The sequence below is a fragment of the Squalius cephalus genome (genome assembly GCF_949319135.1).
Source record: "Squalius cephalus genome assembly, chromosome: 6".
Lineage (NCBI taxonomy): Eukaryota > Metazoa > Chordata > Actinopteri > Cypriniformes > Leuciscidae > Squalius > Squalius cephalus.
This window is the reverse complement of record NC_137127.1, coordinates 15,146,847-15,165,930: the sequence shown is the minus strand read 5'-3', so window position 1 is coordinate 15,165,930 and position 19,084 is coordinate 15,146,847. Positions and strand designations below refer to the sequence as shown.

Sequence of the window (19,084 nt, the reverse complement as noted above, 5' to 3'; positions counted from 1 at the left end):
GGTGCACAAACTGCAGATTATATGAAAATTATCATATAAAAATATGAACTTATTGGTTATCGGTATCGGATACGGCCATGAGAAGGACTTAATCATCGGTTATCGCCGGTATCGGTTTACATTTTTCATATCCTGCATCCCTAATTAGATTAAATCTGCTTGTTTATCTACCACCTCAGTTACCAATTTCACTTGGCCTTTTGTTTCCTTTAAAGGCTTACTGTTTGTCTTTAAAGGGATAGTTCACCCATTTAAATTGACATTTACTCTCTCATGTCGTTCGAACCCCATGACCTTTACTTACATGGTACACAGAAAGAGTTGTATATGCCCATCTTGCTCTTTTCTGCCTGGCAAATACTGACAAAGAACATTTTTCTGGATGAGTGCTTTTGTGTTCCATGAAAGAAAGAAGATCATATGGGTTTGGAATGACATTAGGGTGCGAAAACAATGACATAAGGTTCAGTTTTGAGTAAACTAACTTTTAAAGACTGACTCCTGTTTTTAAAGTTCCCACAGACCCTGTTTGGCCCTTATCTTAAAAACAGAAGAAGTGAAACACTCTGATGACTGATCAGCCAGTCTATTTCCCAACATGTCTGTGTGTCTTACTCTGATAAGATGTTACAGTGCCAGGGTGCCGCCATGCTCTGCCCACATTTCACTTCGAAGTGACTGGCAACGGATTCTTCCTTCCTCTCACTGCCGCCTCATCTACACCTCCTAAGCGACCGTCTCCACACAAGCTGTTTATTTGGAAGAGTCCAGAGAGACACAATGGTGATCTCCTTCAGGACGCAGTGATACAGTCATCGTTCTGTTGGTTTTGGCTGCAAGCTTTGCCACTACTTTAGCTGTGGAACTCTTGTCTGAAGGAAATTATTTTGATTTGCTGGATTTGTTGAGTCAGCAAATGGGATCACGTTATAATTTTTGTATGTTTAATGTTTGTTTTTTCCGCCAAATGTAATATTGACACCATAATTGATGTTGGCTATCTAATTGTGTATGCTCCAGTCCATTACCTTTTTTTAGTAATTACCTTTGTTGTCATCTCTAAACCTTAATCTTCAAAAACACAAATAATTTACAACAAGGTTAATGTAATTATTAAATTTAAAAATGTCCTTTTTTCATATTGTACATTATAATTTTGTGATGATTTTCAGTTTGTTTTAGTTAGTGTTTTTTTTTTTTTTTTTTTAGATGAAGTACTATAGTGTTTTAATAGGTTAACTGGGACGGTCGTGCTGAATTCACCTATTTGACTGACATTAGAAAGTTGTGGAAATTCAGCACAAACATATTTGCAGCTTAGTTTCAGTAAGTGGTATTTTTGGACTGAAGCAGAGTTCTCAAAATTACTTTGTTTTCATAGTATCAGTCTTTTTTTTTTTTTTTTTTTTTACCAAAAAGATTTTTATAATATGACCCCTTTTAAACACACATAGGCTAATTCTATTTTAGTTTTTATATCAGATTTGTAAAACATTCTATTATGTTTATATATGTAGAGTTTTATCATTGCATGATTTAAGCAATCTTAATGAGTCATTTGAATGAAATAAATAAATCATTTATGGACTTCAGAAGTATCTTATCTCAGACAAGTAACTTGAACCGAACCTTCATCCTGTGGGTGATGTGAAACGTTCCTACTGTATGTGAGTCACTGTACTTTTCACCTTTGTTTTGTTTTCATAAGTGCTTTTGGGATAGTAGTAGTGAGCCAGTCTTCCTTTTAAGTTCAGTTTCCAATATTTTTGCAGTTGTCCTCTCGTTGACTCCGCAAAATAAGCTTTTATTCCACCCATCACCTATAGTTTGTGAAATTGCTGTCGGATTATAATGTAATTCAGTATGTGTCTATTTTCCTTCTAATGAAAGTCCATTGAAGTGCTTAGCATCTGTCGGAGAGTTTTGGGTTACAGGCCTATTGAAGCCCATTTTGTATTCCATTCACACTTGAAGTCCACCCTTTTCCTCTGCTCGGTTGGCGCAAACTGCTGACTTCAGGCCAGTTTTGCACTTTATTTTTCCTCCCTCCTTAAAATGTTTGATGATTTGAACCATGGAGGTTGGTCAACCTGCGATTCTGGAGAAATCCGTCCTCTGTCACTTGGCGTAGTTAAAGGTGCGAGAGTTCACAGATGTTGAAGTACCATTCATGTTATGGAAAGGTTTCAAACTGCAGACGCTTGGCCAAAAAGAACATTTCTCAAAAGTTTCTCAGAAGCTGCTCATATTTATTGGAGTTACATACATTCCATGTTGTAATTTTCCAGAATTTAATGACAACTGATTTAATAGCCGATATGTAGGCCCACATTGATTTGTGATTTGGATCTGTGGAATGAATTAAAAAAATATGTATTTTATCAGAGAGTACTACATTCCTATTTATAGCCAAATGTTCAATGAAATTAGCCAAATAATAAATAAAAAAAAACATGCAAAGGGATGGGAGTGTGTTGAACTTCAATGTTAGCGTTTGGATTTATGTTTACTGTTTGTTTGCAGAAGATGAGCTGTCAAACCAGTATGGCAGTTTCTTCTCATGAACTCCGCTTTTCTGTTTGAGTGTGAAATGTTAAATGTTAAGGTGTTCATCACAGCCACAGGTATGTCATGATGCATTAATGTCATGTTGGAATCATACTAATTTAAATCCTGTTTAAATCCTTTTAAATTATTTGTCTCTGGCAGTGCAAACAGCAGTTCCATATGCGGATTTGTTGGAAGTGACAGAAAAATACTTTATCACTACACAAATTAATTTCTGATTCTCTTGCACATTTTTTTAATGTGCACCTGGTTACACTGGCTATAAAAAGCTTATCAAACTAAAATATGTGTAGAAGTTGCTTCCTATCTACTTTTTAAATGTTGATATATTGGTTCATTCTAACATAACGTCATTGTGGTCAAGTGGGAGAAGTCAACGTTTTCATAAAGTTTCTAACTTATACGTTTGTAAACTAGTAATTACGTTAATTCTGATGACATGAATTCCCACCATAATTATATATTTTTTGATTAGTGGTATTTAATCTAATTTAACCTAAATTGTAGGTTAAAGTAATAGTTTACACAAAAATGCTATCATCATTGATGCATGTTATGTATTTAAAAAATAAGTAATTTAAAATAAGTTCATTTGGGAGCTTCAGTCCCTATTCATTGTAACTAAACAAATAAAAACGATCCTTTTCCTTAAACCACATGAGATTGAGTAAATAATGACATAATTTTCAATTGTGGGTGAACTATTCCTTTTAGGAGACTAACTTCCTCACTTGTATGTAGATATGTTCACTGATTTAACTGTCAGTCTAGGGTTGCAGCTGTATGCGTGCTGTCATTTATTAACGCATAAAGCCAAGGCTCTGGCAGGTCTGGGTCAGTGACGGTCCTGCCTCTTTGCTGTCTGGAGTCTTGTTTACCCAGCGAGTAAGGGTTAACCCCACCCACAGCGCGTGGGATTAGATCAGCATGCCGTATTCACGGGATTACAGCCCTGTTGTCTGTTTCTGAGACCAGGAAACTGTGCGCAGTCACGTAGTGACTACCGCTTCTGTTTACTCTGCTCATGTCTGAGATGATATGTAAGATGACACGTGCTCGTTTCATCAGCCAGTTTCAGTCTGTGAAAGGTGTGTCTAGTGTAATTTACATTTCTAATGAAACCCAACAGACAGAGTAAACATGTTTTATTGTCGCAGTTGAATGGCATTGTTGTGTTTCCGCCACGGAATAAAAAAAAAAGTAAAAAAGGTAATTGCAACTTTTTATCTCAATTCTCTCTCCCCCGAGAGCCATGTGATGCCATGTGATGGCTTCTTTCTCATAACATCTGATTTTCAAAAATGTACTAAAATAACTACTGCAGCAGGAATTAAGTCTAAAAGCCTGACAACATGGATTGGAGAGGTGGGGGATATAATACTCACTGTTTCCTTTGCCTTGAAATGTATTGCATACTTTGTGGTTGTTGGTCACACTCACAACCATCCAAACAATCTGGAATTCTAGCAATCTGCACAAGTTTAGCAATCTTTGCTGCTTAATTATTGTGGCAAAAGATTATTAAGTTTGTATTTTTTTTAAAGTAAAAGTTTCTGTAAAATGTGTTTATATTTGTGCAGTATTGTTTGATACTCTCTGTATGGACCAGCTGTACAAGTTCCCTGCTGTTGGGAGTTAATTAGAATAAGATGCTTACATTTTGTAAGCTAAAACTTAAAGAAAATCTTTTGTTGGAAATGATTCAAGCAAAGTTTTGTTCTTGGTGTTTTGATTATTGGTTTATTGCCAATGTCTGTTATCAACCATTTATGGATAACTATGCAAATATGAACATGTCCAGATAAATTCAGGAAGCCAAATATTTAAATGAATGCTAAGGCCACATAAGGTCATATGTGACATTTGTGTATTGACTGTTGCTTGTTGAAAAAAGATATTAAAAGGGAAGTATATTTGGAATTACATGATAAAGAGTCACGTATGTGTATTAATGATCAACTTTCTCAATATCAATATGTCTTGATTGCATAATGCAATTTTTTAGAGCAATATAGAAATATAGTCCTTAGCAACAAATATCACATAAGAATCTAATTTATTTTAATGAAAAAAAGGTGTAAACAAAAGATACTGCAATTCAATGTATAGACATGAGATAATTCAGGTGACTCACAAATAAATGGGTCAAAATGTGCATACATTTATCTTAAAAAAAACTTTTTCAATTAGTTCTCAGAAATAAACTTCTGTTTATTAGTATACATAATATAGCATTTGTTTTCTTGGCACAGCATTTCTGTGGTGGCATATTTTCATAATGAAGTATGCGTCTCTATTTGTGATACAGTCTGTGTTATGGAGCTTTTGCGTTTAGACAGTTTGTAGGCCGTGTCTTTTAATCTTGGTGTGAAAAATGGTAAGCTATGGAAAGCTGGTTGATGACTGAACTTAACTGTGTGTTCACTATGATCTGTGGTGAACATATAGACTGTGATTATTTAAAGGAATAGTTCACCCAAACACGTAAATTCTGTTATGTCATTCCAATCCCTGCTGTTTTTTTCTCTTTGTCAAACATAAAAGCAGAATTTCTTTCTTTTCCATACAATGACCGGTCATAATGACCACGACTGCCAAGTTCCAAAAAGATTTTTCAAAATGCCCCCTTTCTGTTTCATAGAAAAACAGTTCACCATACATGTTTGTTTTGAACTAGTCCTTCAAAATGTAACAGTGGTTTTTATTTTATTTCTTGATGGATTCACTTCTCAAGCTCTGTATTACTGATTTCTCATGCGTTTCATATCATTGTGTTCATTAACACCTTGCAAAATGTTTCATGTAATTGTTCTTCAGCTATTCAATTTTTGAGTTTGTCTGTGTTTTAGTTACATTAGCCTATATATTTCATGTTTACTTGGCATGAAAAACACAGTCTTGTAGTTGAAACCGCCTCAACGGTTAAAGGGTTAGTTTAAAATTCTGTCATTTGCTCGACCTCATGTCATTCCAAACCAGTATGACTTTCGTTCATCTTCAGAACACAAATGAAGACCTTTTTGATGAAATCTGAGAGTTTTCTGTCCCTCTATTGACAGACAGTCTCTGCAACTATCACTTTGACACTTCTAAAAGTTCATAAAGAGATCGTAAAACTAATCCATATGAATAGTGGTTTAGTCCAAATTTTCTGAAGAGACACGATCACTTTATATGAAGAACAGATTTAATTTAGGCTTTTATTCTCAATCACACATATGAACATTCATCAACGCACACATCATTTGTGGTAAGCGGAAGTTCAAGCATGTTCGCTTGACGTGCGAGAACCAATGAGTTCATTCTCGTGTGTTAAACAGTACATTTGAGCTTTCGCAATAACCAATGTTGAGATTTCTTCTCGTATTCGGTTGAGCTTCCGTTTATGTTTGCTGATCAATTTTTTTTATGGGAATAAAATCCAAAATTCAATCTGTTGTTCATCATATAAAGCGATCAAGTCTCTTCAGAAAATGTGGACGAAACCCCTCAATTCAGATGGATTACAATCTCTTTATGATCTTTTTGAAGCGTCAAAATGGTAGATGTCTGGACTGTCAATGAAGAGACAGAAATCTGTCAGATTTCATTAAAAATACGTTTCTTTGTGTTCTTTGTGTTTGATGAACGGAAGTCTTACGGGTAGGTATGCACTGAAAGAGTTATAAGGGCAAAAATATGAGCTGATCCCTCAGTGTTGTTCAGCGCTCATATTTCACTCGTGCAGGAATTTTTTTTTTTTTTTTTTTTTGTGAGCGGCTCCGCTTCCGAAGATCCACTGCTCTGATGATAATAGCTTTGTAGGACTGTACTCTGTTGATAATCTTTATTTTGATAATTGATCAAATAATAAATCTGTTAAATCTGATTCTGTCACATAAAACTGAATGAAGGGTAATATTGATATTTAATAAATTATATATTTTATGTCCAATTTTGGTGTTATTTTATTTTATTAGCTTGCATTTATTTTTAGATTCAGATTCAATAAAATTTTTGAATTAAATTAAGTCTACTAATGTAAAATAAGATATTAATACCTATTAATTAATGGGTTTTGGCCCATAATTTAATTTTGGTGCATCCCTACTTACGATTTGGAAGGACATGAGGACAGAAAAGAAATGATGACAGAATTTAAATTTTTGGGTGAACTAACCTATTAAGGATTCTGAGCACAGAGTTACTATTATACACATCACCGAGGTGTGGTGGATAGTGTTCAGACTGTAATTACGGGTCATATTAACGCATGCATTTTTGTAACTCCATTTGAAAGGATCGCCTACTTTTTTATATCAGCAGACTCACTACAGTTGCCATTCTTTTGAAAGAAAGAACCCAGCTAATTTCAGGTGGATACTGGCCTAGTTTGCCTCGCCCACATCAGTTTGCTTTGTTTACCTGCCCACATGCGGCTCTGTTGGCTTAGCTCCCCTCCTCCATTACAGCATGTGTATAATGATGTCATACTCCTTTGGTGATGTTACCATAGCGACAGCACTCCTTCTCACCTGATTATCTGGAGGGAAAGACACAGTAGGAGGAGGAGACATCACAGCTGTTTGATAGACGGCATAGGGGTGCAGCCTAATGTTTTATGCGGCGGTAAAGGAAGCCCCTTCGCTCCCATGGGAGTTTTTAGATGAGGGAAAATCACAGCCAAACAAAGAGACTTGAAGATAAATGTGCAGAGACTTTCTGTAAGAGAAATGAATGGGAAATATGTTATGAGTTGTCCTCCAGCACAAGGAGGTTGTGATTTTATTTCTCTGCGTTTATTAAAATCCAGAGATTTGAGCATTGTATGTCCCTCGGGCTAGTGTTCTTTAAATATATTTGATCTTGCCCCTCACGGTCTGTCATGTAAAAGTGATCTTAGCTTTCATGTTTTTAAATGTTACATGTGATCTCATAATTTCCCTAGAACTGGCAGCAGTGCAATTAAACGTCGTGAAGGCGAGATAAGAGTGAACTTGATATTATTATACTGAATCTAGATAGAGAATGTTTATCTAAATTGTGTCTGTGGTTAAACATCTGCTGCCTCATCATGACTTGAGTTTGTTCAGATATCAGCAGCCCTAATCACCAGACATCTGGCCATATTGAGATTATCAGAATCGGCCAATAATAACTGTACCTGCTTTGCTGATTAAACGGAATAGTTCAACTAAGAAAAAAAAAAAAAGTTTGACAAAGCATTAACGGGAAGTGTTCGGTGCAGATTGTTACTGTCCAGTAATTTTTTACTGAAAATTAAACAAGAAAATGTTATTTTTTGTGTGTTTAAGCAGACCAGACAGGTTGCTGGAAAAATATATTTAAATATAAATAAATGTTAAAATGCATGAAATGTGTACATTGATTTACCCTTTTAGTCAAGAGATATTGGCATCTTTTGTTGAAGAATTTTCAACAAAAGATGGCAATGTCTAGAGGGGGTTATATATATATATATATATATTATTTTAAAATCATTTTTAAATGTGATTTCCATATGAAAGTCATGGATAGTAATAATCTTATACGATGGAAAATAAATATTATATTGTTTTCTTATACTGAGCTAAGAAATTGCTTTTTTGTGTGATTGGCTGGAAATTGCTGTCTAAAGTAATACAGTCCTCTGTTTATGAAGTCCTTCATTTTTAAGCTAAAACTCTGACATGTCTTCCATCCACATGCCAATACAGGAAGCATACTGGAAATATATGGGGTTCCGACAGGAAGAGAAGTGTGGAAAGAGCTTTTTATACAGTCCATTCAGACATGTAATATGGTCTATTTTTAGCCCAGAGTGTGTCACAATCTCTCTCCATGAAGTTAAAGGCATAGGCATAAAGGCATGCTGTGAATCAAAACAGTTCTTTGGATTCCCTCTACTGTACAGTTACAGGTTGTATATGTATCTGATTATTAGTTATTCATTCAGTCTTCTTGCTGTTGTATTGAATAGATTTGAACAGATTGCGCTTTCTCTGTAATGCTGTTTATCAGCATGTCTGTAGTGGTTGTCTTCTGTTTCTCTCATGTCATACATAGTTCAGCGTGTATTCATAGCAGCTAGGCTATATCATTAACACCACATTGCTGTGTGTGACACGGGCCAGATAGCTGTGTCTGAAATTTAATATACCTATAGTGACAGGTCACACCATGGCAGAAATGTGGGCGTTTCCTCTGTGAAAGAGATACTGAATAAAGACCTGTGGCCAATTATAGCAGGCCCTGTTTTGGAAGTGTTCAGGCATGCCAGGAGTTAAAATGATGTTATGCTGTAACTTTAACGTGGCTATGGGGCCTTGCAGAATTATGTAACCTGGCTCTTCACATCCTCCCATGAGTCAGTGTGACAAACAACAGATTTTACATTTGCTGTTGACAGATATTTTTAGTGTTGGTTTGTTGCTGTGGTCAAAGTCTCTCTTTTTAGAAGTCTCTTCATTATTTTTTAGGAAGTGATCCATGTTCTGGGGTTTGTCACCAAGTTGTACAACATAAAGATTTTAGGGGTAACATTACAGAGTTTTCACGGTCATGTAACACTTTAAAATGGTAAATGAACATTTTTAAATGACCTGGAAATGTAATGGAAATCATAAAAGTTAATGCAAATCAATTCATATTCTATTTAATTTTTGCAGTTATGGTCAACAAAAATATTTTATTAGTTTTGTGTTTTTTATTTAAATTACTTATTTAAATGTATTAGTATTAACAATGCTTCCACATTAGGCTAGTGCCAAAAAAATTTTTTTTGCAGCCTGCCCTCTATTAAATGATCTCCATACAATTTGACCCATGTTTCACAATACTTGTATGGTTGTAGTTACATGCACATGGTCATGCTTCCTTCTCGGCATGGTTCTGCATGGAATCCACAGAATTCCATAAAATCTCAGCGGACGACTTCATGATTTTAACTGCTGTTGTTTTCTACACATCCTTGCCACTTGTATTTTTTAAATAATGGTTTCAGCTTCTTTTAAATCCATTCCACAGATTTCTGCAGGTTTTCCCTCCACCATCAACAAAGAAAATGTGAATAAAGTATGCAGGTTCTGTGGGTCTTATGTCTGAGTGACCATGTGGTGTTTGTACACGTGTAGGCTATATGTGAAACCAGCTTTTTTCCCATGCTCTTCAGGAGTCAATCTCCTCACTTGTAACTCTTTGAGGGCTTTAAACAGGTTAGTCAGTGTTACCCAAGCTTCGCCGCTGAGGGTTTCTGATATCATATACGTGCCGAGGTTCTCAGCTTTCAGGGGCCGACAGAAGTAAAGCCGCATGAGGACAACCAGAAAAAAAAAATCTATATTTGTCCTATGAGGTTCAATTCCTGCACACCTTCAAAAGAAAACAGTTTTTCTTTCACTCAGCAATCTTTGTTAAATGAGCTGTACTTTGAACGTCAATGTATTTCAGCATCGTATTTGTTTACATGACTGCTGCCGTGCAAAAAATTGTATCCATTTGACGCATTAGTGTCATGGCAGAGGGTTATGGAGAGAGGAAACAGGTAACCAGATCCATCTGCCTCAGTAGTGCATTCACACGCCTTTCCAATATATATATATATATATATATAGCAAATGACTATTAAATATATTAAGCTAACACCGCAGGTACGGTTTTATTTTTAATTGCATTTTTTTGTATTAGGCTACATTCAATTGTCAGCTAAAATTTCACGATTATGAAAACGTGGGGACAATGTCGTTACATCACGTCTCGTGGCTTTGTGACACTGAGTCTTTCAGTGGCTGGCCATGGTGTTGCGCTGGCCGCTGGCACAGCAGTTTCAGAGCAGTGAGGTCAGGAGTGTGTTTTCACAGCAGACTAGAGCTGGAACCGAGTGAAAGGGCCCTCACACTAACCCTTCACCTACCTTCCCTTTCATCGTATTTCGTGAGGTGGAGATTTCCTTCATCCAGACCACACCTTAGCAGTCTGTGTGAGTCTGAGTTTGTTTAAATGGGACTGTGTGCATGCACATGTCCTTGGCCATGAGAAACTGCTAATTTGTGATATTTTAGATGTTCTATTTCAGTTGATGACAGCTAGCTGTGTGGTCACTTTCAGTTGCCCAATTGAAATACAGTCTGAATGTGATTCTTTAGATGGGTCTGGATTATGTATTTTAGTCTTTTTTGATTGCTCAGCATTCTTTTCTCTCCATGTCTTTAGAGCATCTTGGAAAATGTTCCCTTCCTCATTCTTCTTTCAGAAAACTTTCCTGCACAATAGCACATTACCGCAATCTCTGGTTATCAGCATTTCTAGGCTTTTTTTTCTATGTTGGATAATGGTAATGATATCTGGTCTTTGTCAGTCTGAATAGAAGAGTGTGGCATTCTGTGTGAGACTCTCTCACCGTTTAAGGGCAAAACAAACTTTAGTTGGTTGCTTTACATGTCGATCAGAATCAGGAGGTCTCCTCCCATCTGAAGAATGGCCAGTTCTTGACAAGAATAATCTTTAAAGAGGAACATACTGATAAAAGTTTGGCTATGCAAGACTATTTAACACCTGAGTAGGACATGGTGTCAGCAATATAACCGTGCAGCAATGCGGTTTATGTTTATTTATTATATCTGGGGTGTCTTGTTCACAGTAGAATCCACAGACTTCCAAAAGGTCAGCGTTTCCTGTTTGGGTTTCTGTGCGTTCATCAGACTTCCTGTGGTCACTGACTCTCAGATAAGGGCATGGGGCATGTTCAGCTCTTTAATGCCAAGTCTTTCTAGGTCCTTTAGGCTATGTGAAATTTTCCAGGCAAGGTTTTTGGCAGCCTACTCTATGTTAGTGAAAGGTGTTAACTTTTAAAACCTGTTTCATAGACTTGTTTCACACAGTATGTTTTACATAACTGCATTAGGCCTAGGCCCTATATAATGTTCTTGCTCTGTAGAAACATAAAGTGATATCTTAATGACTTGAGCTTACTTTTACATAACTTAATCATGAAGCAGTTCTCCTTTTTTTGCAGAGAGGATAATTAAATGTCATTATCACTAAACTTCTGTTTAGATCAATGAAACTAAAATGAGAGTGTTAGTCTAGAATAGATATTTCTTTCCTCTGATATAGGTACTTCATGTAGATCATAGTATAGTAATGTCTGTTTCTGTAACTATACCAGGAAGCTTCCTTCCATATCTCTTCCTTTCTGTTAAATCCATGCTGTGTTGTCTTGCAAGGTTATGCTAGGTTGAAAATTTCAAAATATAGTTGTAGTAGGCTAATTAGTAGAGGACTGTCTTGTATTTATCATTGACATAACCATCTAATAAGGAGGCCTAGATGCAATCTGGACTAATTTTTAGGGAAAGTTTTCTGAAATTGTTTTAAAATGGTAAGCTGTTAAACAAAGTGATTCACTCTTATCACAATCAAAATGATCCAAAATATTGACAATGAAAAAGATTTTTACTTCTGCAAAGTTCTGTGCATTTCCATGTGTGCCATAGCAATCTCAAATATTTGACAAATCTTTTCTTCTTTCTTCATTCAGGGTGAAAATGGCCTATGGCGGAAGTTGAATCGGAAACAGACAGACTCTGAGTGAGCTGGACGGGGCTTGTCCCATAATCCCTGCTTATCAGGTCAAGAGACCATGGGAGATGGAGGCGTCAATGCGGTGGGAGAAGGGGTGAATCAGTCCCATGTGCTCTTTGACCGCTTCGTCCAGGCCACCACCTTCAAAGGCACTCTCAAGGCTTTTCAAGAGCTTTGTGACTTCCTGGAACTCAAGCCCAATGAATACCGTGTGTTCTACCACAAACTCAAGTCCAAGCTCAACTACTGGAAAGCCAAAGCCCTCTGGGCCAAATTAGACAAACGCGCCAGCCACAAAGAATACAAAAAAGGAAGGGCCTGTGCCAACGCCAAGGTATGAAAGTTTCCCTGGGGCATAGGAGAGTGTTTTGGTTACTAGTTCTCAAACTTTCAATGTTCTAATTTTGTTCAAAATAGATTGAGTTTTTATGTGGCTTGATGATTTGGTTTTTATTCTTTGTGGATTGGGTTTCTCAGTGTCTGATCATTGGAGCTGGACCATGTGGTTTACGTACAGCCATAGAGCTGGGCTTCCTTGGAGCCAAGGTGGTTTTGTTGGAGAAGAGGGATGCATTCTCCAGAAACAATGTGCTCCATCTTTGGCCTTACACCATTCAGGATCTGAGGGGTCTTGGAGCCAAGAAGTTCTACGGCAAGTTTTGTGCTGGAGCCATCGACCATATCAGTGAGTAGTATATAATACAATTTTTCTTTTAGAGAAAAAAATTACCTTTACAGTACAGACATCCATTATAGATGATCCCATTACAGCACTAAATGTAGATGTAAATGTGTTACGATGCACCTTGGAGACTCAAACCACCTTCGTAGGTGTTCAGGGACTCCTATCAAGTGTGTAGTAAATGCTAATATGTGCTGATGCATCCCAGACATTCAGTAGCCGCCTACTCATGTAATCATTGTGGGATGTGTTGGGTAAAACCTGCCAAAACAAAGGCTTTAAACTTTGCCAGCAAGGTATAACAGTTTTTCCCAAGAAGAAAAATAACTTGGATGTGTGTGTTGTTGGATTGACCGTCTTGCGGAAGTGATGCATCTAATTAGAGAAACTCCTCTAGAATGTCTGGTCCATTTGTTGAGTCGGATGATAAACGGGGTCTATGTTTTTGAATTATCTTACTCCAGGTATTCGCCAATTGCAGCTGATGCTCTTGAAGGTAGCTCTTCTTCTTGGCATCGAGATCCACGTCAACGTTGAGTTCAAAGGCCTCATTGAGCCACCAGAAGACCAAGAGAATGAGAGTAAGATCACTTTCTTGTGTCCTTTCCATGCTGAAATTTAGCTGTTCCATTCATTTGTTTCCTTTTCCACATAAATACCGGTCGTTCTAAAGAGCCTAGGCATATCCTGAATGGACACTAAATCTTGTCGAGAAAGGACTTGTATGTCATCGCTGAACATGCTGTTGGTTTTTCAGGAATTGGGTGGAGAGCCGAGGTCCACCCCAGAACACATCCAGTCAATGAGCTAGAGTTTGATGTCATAATTGGGGCTGATGGGAGGAGAAACACACTGTCAGGTAAGAATAGCACTTCATATAATATGAAAATTGAGAATGTTCTCTCTAAATCTTTGGTTCTTGTCTTGACATGAAAAAAATAATAAGTGGTGTGTGCTAAGGGACTTGAACAAACCTTGGCGTGTAACTCGCCCCACTCGGTTTATCCTGCAGGCATGAATGATACATTTAAAACTTTCTGCTTATTTAGGAGAAATTATCTATAAAAGTGAATTCTTATAAATGTTTATCCTGTCTCTCCAGGGTTCAGGAGGAAGGAGTTCAGGGGCAAACTGGCTATCGCTATTACAGCAAACTTCATTAACCGCAACACAACTGCAGAGGCAAAGGTGGAAGAGATCAGTGGAGTTGCCTTCATTTTCAACCAGAAGTTCTTTCAGGACCTTAGAGAAGCCACAGGTAAAACAAGCACTCTTATTGAAGATATATCAGGGGCGTTTCCTCCAAGGAGGCAAGGGCCAAAAAATTAGATGAGAAAATAATCCATATTACAAAAATAAAACGACACAAATTTTACAAAATGTGACATTAAGAAGTGTATCACTCGTTTTTCTAAAGTAGCACTGTCCAACAGCGACACGCAGGTAAAGTTACAGCAGGAGTCCACGTCTTTCATGCTTCCCCTGAGCCCATTCAGGGTTCCAGACTGCGACCATTTTTTGAGAATGTGCGAGTTAAAATTTTATGTGGTCGCGTTTGTGCGAGTGCATGGTCATGTAGCCTACTAAGTTAAATTCACGCATGAATTTTCCTGCATTGAACTTGTTTTAGCACCCGCCAAAGTGAATTTTTGTCCTGCCAAAGTCTTATTTGATTGGTGAGTAATGTAGATGAATTGCTGCGCTTGTGACAGGGCGCATGTTTAATAAAAATAAATCGACACGGTGGTAAATGTACGTCCATTTCGCGAACTAATGACTCCTTTGAACTGATTAATTTTAATGAATGGTTAAAGCAACTGATCTTTCCAACAGTGAACTATTTTGAAAAGCACATGACTAAATTTTTCCACACAGTGCTATCAAGAATCGATAAGAGAATTGTTAAAGAATCGGATCGATAAGCAGAATCATCAGTGGCATTGATATTGATAAAATCTAATCAATTCCCATCCCTATGTGAAGACAGTAAAATTATAATCAAACATTAAAGAACATACATGTTTTTTTAATAGTTTCTTTGAGAGTTAAAAGATTAAAACATTTTGCATCTTGTGTCACTGTCAGTCTTTTTACATCAGTGCAAAACTAGGGTATGCAGTTTAAGACCACTATTCATCAGCATGCATTAATCCCATGGCATGTAGCAAAAAAAAAAAAAAAAAAGGTGCGACCAAATCATATGCTGGTGCGACCAACTGAGAAAGTTGGTGGAAAAGTTAGTCTGGAGCCCTGCCATTGAGTTTTAACAGACCCCCTAAAGTGTGTGGTGGGTTTGATGGGGTGTAATTGAGAATTAATGGGGGAAAGTCATGTGAGAGGAGGCAATGCCTCCATCGTGTTATGATTGGATTTGATTGGTTATGATTGGATACAATTCGTTTGTGTGATGATTCCCGCCTCTTTTTTTTTTTGTGCGCGTTCGTGAATCAGTCTGAATGAACAAAATGATGCCACTAATGGGAAGACTAATTAAAAAGTAAACAACTCAGTCACTTAGATTTTACCGCTTTGTCACGTCAAAATCAAACTTGAGATGGCCTGAAAACATGATGACTGTTTTTTTTGTGTGTGTGCAATCATCTTGGTGAAATTAAAGGTACATCTTCATGTCTTTGACCTGTTTTTACAGAGCTTGATGACTGATGATGATCTGAGAATAAGTTGACTATATTAAAAAGAATAGCTGAACATCAGTTAATATAACATGGATATCAAATAAATTATATTGTTTAAACTGGTATAGCCTTTAGTTATTGTTTTAGAATAAATGTAAAAATGCTTAACACTAACTTGATGAGATTTATACTTTAATAAATAGTAAATAAATGGTTTTAATAAATAGAAAATAAATTACATTGTTAGGATTTAATTTAAAAATACAGAATAGAATTGTTTTGCTTCTTTTTTTTTTTTTTGTAATGTAAAGTAATGTTTATTTAACCAGGAAAAGGTGACAACCTTAAGTACAACACGTAACGCACACAACTGAGGACTTTGCTTCCTCATTTCAGAACACTGCATGAATCTCTTTTGTGGTACTTCTTGAAGTTCCAGCCGTGTAGGAAATAAATACATGGAAAATATTTTATTGATGATCTGTCCCTGTGCTTTTTTGTTGAGGGCAGTTTTTGTTGCTGTTTTCTGAGTTGTATAATCAATGTCATCCCTCTCTCTCTTTCTCCTGTTGATTGTGGGAGTGGGCGCATTATCTGCTGCACAGATGGAACATAATTACATCAGCGAACGGATGCAAACAACTTCCTCTTTCTCTGTCCCCTTTTCCCCCGTTGACATGCTGTCTGTCACATCTCCACTTTAATCTCTCCCTCCCTCTTGTTCCCTCTCACTCATTTTGTTCTTTTCTCTGTTGGTTTGCCTCCACAGGAATTGACCTGGAAAACATAGTCTACTATAAGGATGACACACACTACTTTGTAATGACTGCCAAAAAGCAGAGTCTGCTGGAGAAGGGCGTTATTCTACATGTGAGTGATCAAAGAGTTTGACTTTTGCCAGTTTTTATACTAATCTCCACTCTTTTATTCTCACTTTTCCCTCACTCTTTATCTCAGTCTCTTCCTGTTTGCCTTTCTATGTCCCTTAGAAAAGTACTAGCACACCTCTACTCAAGGCACATGATTTGATTTATGTAGCACAAACATACATTATGACCCTATTGGAAAAAAACAACCTTGAATGGCTTAAGCTGGTTTTAGTTGGTCTGGTGTGGCAGGTAAACCAGCTGACTGACCAGCTAAACCAGACACACATTAGCTTGGTGAGGCTTAAACCATCTAAGACCAGCAGAAAACATATGGTTTAAGATGTTTTTTTGGGGGCGTTGAATGCCAAAGTACTGCCTTAACCGGAATCATTAATGAATATACACTACTGTTCAAAAGTTTAGGGAGAGTAAGGTTTTTTTTTTTTTTTTTTTTTTAAATTACGTTTTATTAAGCAAGTACACATTCAATTTATCAAAAGTGACAGTAAAGTCATTTGTTACGTAAGATTTCTGTTCCAAATAAATGCTGTTCTTTTGAACTTTCGGTTACACTTTATTTTAAGGTGTCGTTGTTACTGTAATTATACATTTAAGTACTGAGTAATATTAAGTAATGTACTTAATATAGGGTTAGGATTAGGGTTTGGTTTAGGGTTAGTTGCATGTAATTATGCATAATATATAGTTATAACTATAGTAACTACATGTAACATATTATGTAACAATGACACTGTAAAATAAAGTGTTACCGAACTTTCTATTCATCAAAGAATCTGAACAAAATGTATCACATTTTCCACACAAAAGCAGCACAACTGTTTTCAACATTGGTAATAATAAGAAATGTTTCTTGAGCACCATATCAGCATATTAGAATGATTTCTGAAGGATCATGAGACCATGAGAAAATTCCGCATTTCATCACAGGAATAAATTACATATTAAAATTAAAGCTGCAAGCAGCGATGAAAGGGCCCTCGCACCCGTGCCATCAACACTCGGTGGCTTTAGGAAGGCAGAGCATGGTTGGGAAATGTACATTTAAGGAGGTATATATAGTAAGAGTATGTCAAAGTCAGTTACAAAATGTTTTGTATAATGGTGATAATAGCATGCTTCATGACTCAGCTAAGTGTTGCTAGCATGTTCAGTCTGTTTCTAGCATGCTTAGTACACAATAATTATGTGGTTAGTACTGCATTACTGTGTTAACCATGTCAGTTTCTGTTGCCAGTAGGTGGCGTTATGACTATAACTGAATATGAGCATGGATGTGTGTTCAGGACAGAACTCTTATCAAACATGTGAAGTTTGGTGCAAATTGGACATTGCCTTCTTGAGTAACAACAAAGTCATGTTTCATTGAATTAGCATTCTTTAGAACTTAGCTAAGCATTGTTAGCATGTTTTAACATGTTGCTAGAACGGCATCAACGTGTTAAACATGTCACTTCCTGTTGCCAGTTGGTGGCGCTATTACTATAACTGAACATTCTCATGTAGATGTGTTCAGGCCATGACTCTTATCAAAAGTGTGAAGTTTGGGGCAGATTGGACATTCCATGCCTGAGTTACAGCAAATTCCTATTTAATTGCAATAATAGCATGCTTTAGCACTTGGCTAAGAGTTTGCTAGCATGTTTTAGCATGTTTCTAGTATGTTGTTAGCATGTTTAACACTTGCTGGCACTTTTTTATATGTTATTAGGAGTCCACAACAGTGTTAAACATGTCACTTCCTGTTGCCAGCAGGTGGCGCTATGACTGTAACTGAATATAAGCATGGTCATGTGTTCAGGACAGAACGCTTATCAAAAGTGTGAAGTTTGGGGCAGATTGGACATTCCATGCCTGAGTTACAGCAAATTCATATTTAATTGCAGTAATATCATTCTTTAGCACTTAGCTAAGTGTTTGCTATTATGTTTTAGCATGTCTCTAGTATGTTGGTAGGATGTTTAGCACCTACTGGCATTTTTTTATATGTTATTAGGAGTCAAGAACAGTGTTAAACGTCACTTCCTGTTGCCAGCAGGTGGCGCTATGACTATAACTAAATATGAGCATGGACATGTGTTCAAGAGATAACTCTTATCAAACGTGTGACGTTTGGGGTAGATTGTACATTGCCTTCTTGAGTAACAACAAAGTCCTGTTTCATTGAATTAGCATGCTTTAGCACTTAGCTAAGTATTGCTAGCATGTTTTAATATGTTTCTAGCATGTTTAGAACTCAATGGCATTTTTAACATGTTGCTAGAACGGCATCAACGTGTTAAACATGTCACTTCCTGTTGCCAGTAGGTGGCGCTATTACTATAACTGAATTTGAGCATAGGCATGCGTTCAGGCCATGATTCTTATCAAACATGTGAAGTTTGGGGCAGATTGGACGTTCCATGCCTGAGTTACAGCAAATTCCTATTTAATTGCAGTAATAGCATGCTTTATCACTTAGCTAAGTGTTTGCTAGCATGTTTCTAGTATGTTGCTAACCTGTTTAGCACTTGCTGGCTCTTTTATATATGTTATTAGGAGACCACAACAGTGTTAAACATGTCACTTCCTGTTGACAGCAGGTGGCGCTATTACTATAACTGAATATTCTCATGTAGATGTGTTCAGGCCATGACTCTTATCAAACGTGTGAAGTTTGGGGCAGATTGGACATTCCATGCCTGTGTTACAGCAAATTCCTATTTAATTGCAGCAATAGCATGCTTTAGCACTTAGCTAAGTGTTTGCTA

General features: G+C 36.9%; 1 protein-coding gene across 1 annotated transcript in view; it reads left to right on the top strand.

The window, feature by feature from the left end:
• mical3a (microtubule associated monooxygenase, calponin and LIM domain containing 3a) overlaps nucleotides 1-19,084 on the top strand; it is a 122,860-nt gene that overhangs the window by 38,981 nt on the left and 64,795 nt on the right. The window contains exons 3-8 of the mRNA XM_079873756.1: nucleotides 12,086-12,463; nucleotides 12,607-12,814; nucleotides 13,276-13,392; nucleotides 13,569-13,670; nucleotides 13,914-14,069; nucleotides 16,217-16,317. Coding sequence (XP_079729882.1) covers nucleotides 12,188-12,463; nucleotides 12,607-12,814; nucleotides 13,276-13,392; nucleotides 13,569-13,670; nucleotides 13,914-14,069; nucleotides 16,217-16,317 — 960 coding nt within the window. The 5' untranslated portion in view covers nucleotides 12,086-12,187. The remainder of the gene's footprint in view (nucleotides 1-12,085; nucleotides 12,464-12,606; nucleotides 12,815-13,275; nucleotides 13,393-13,568; nucleotides 13,671-13,913; nucleotides 14,070-16,216; nucleotides 16,318-19,084) is intronic.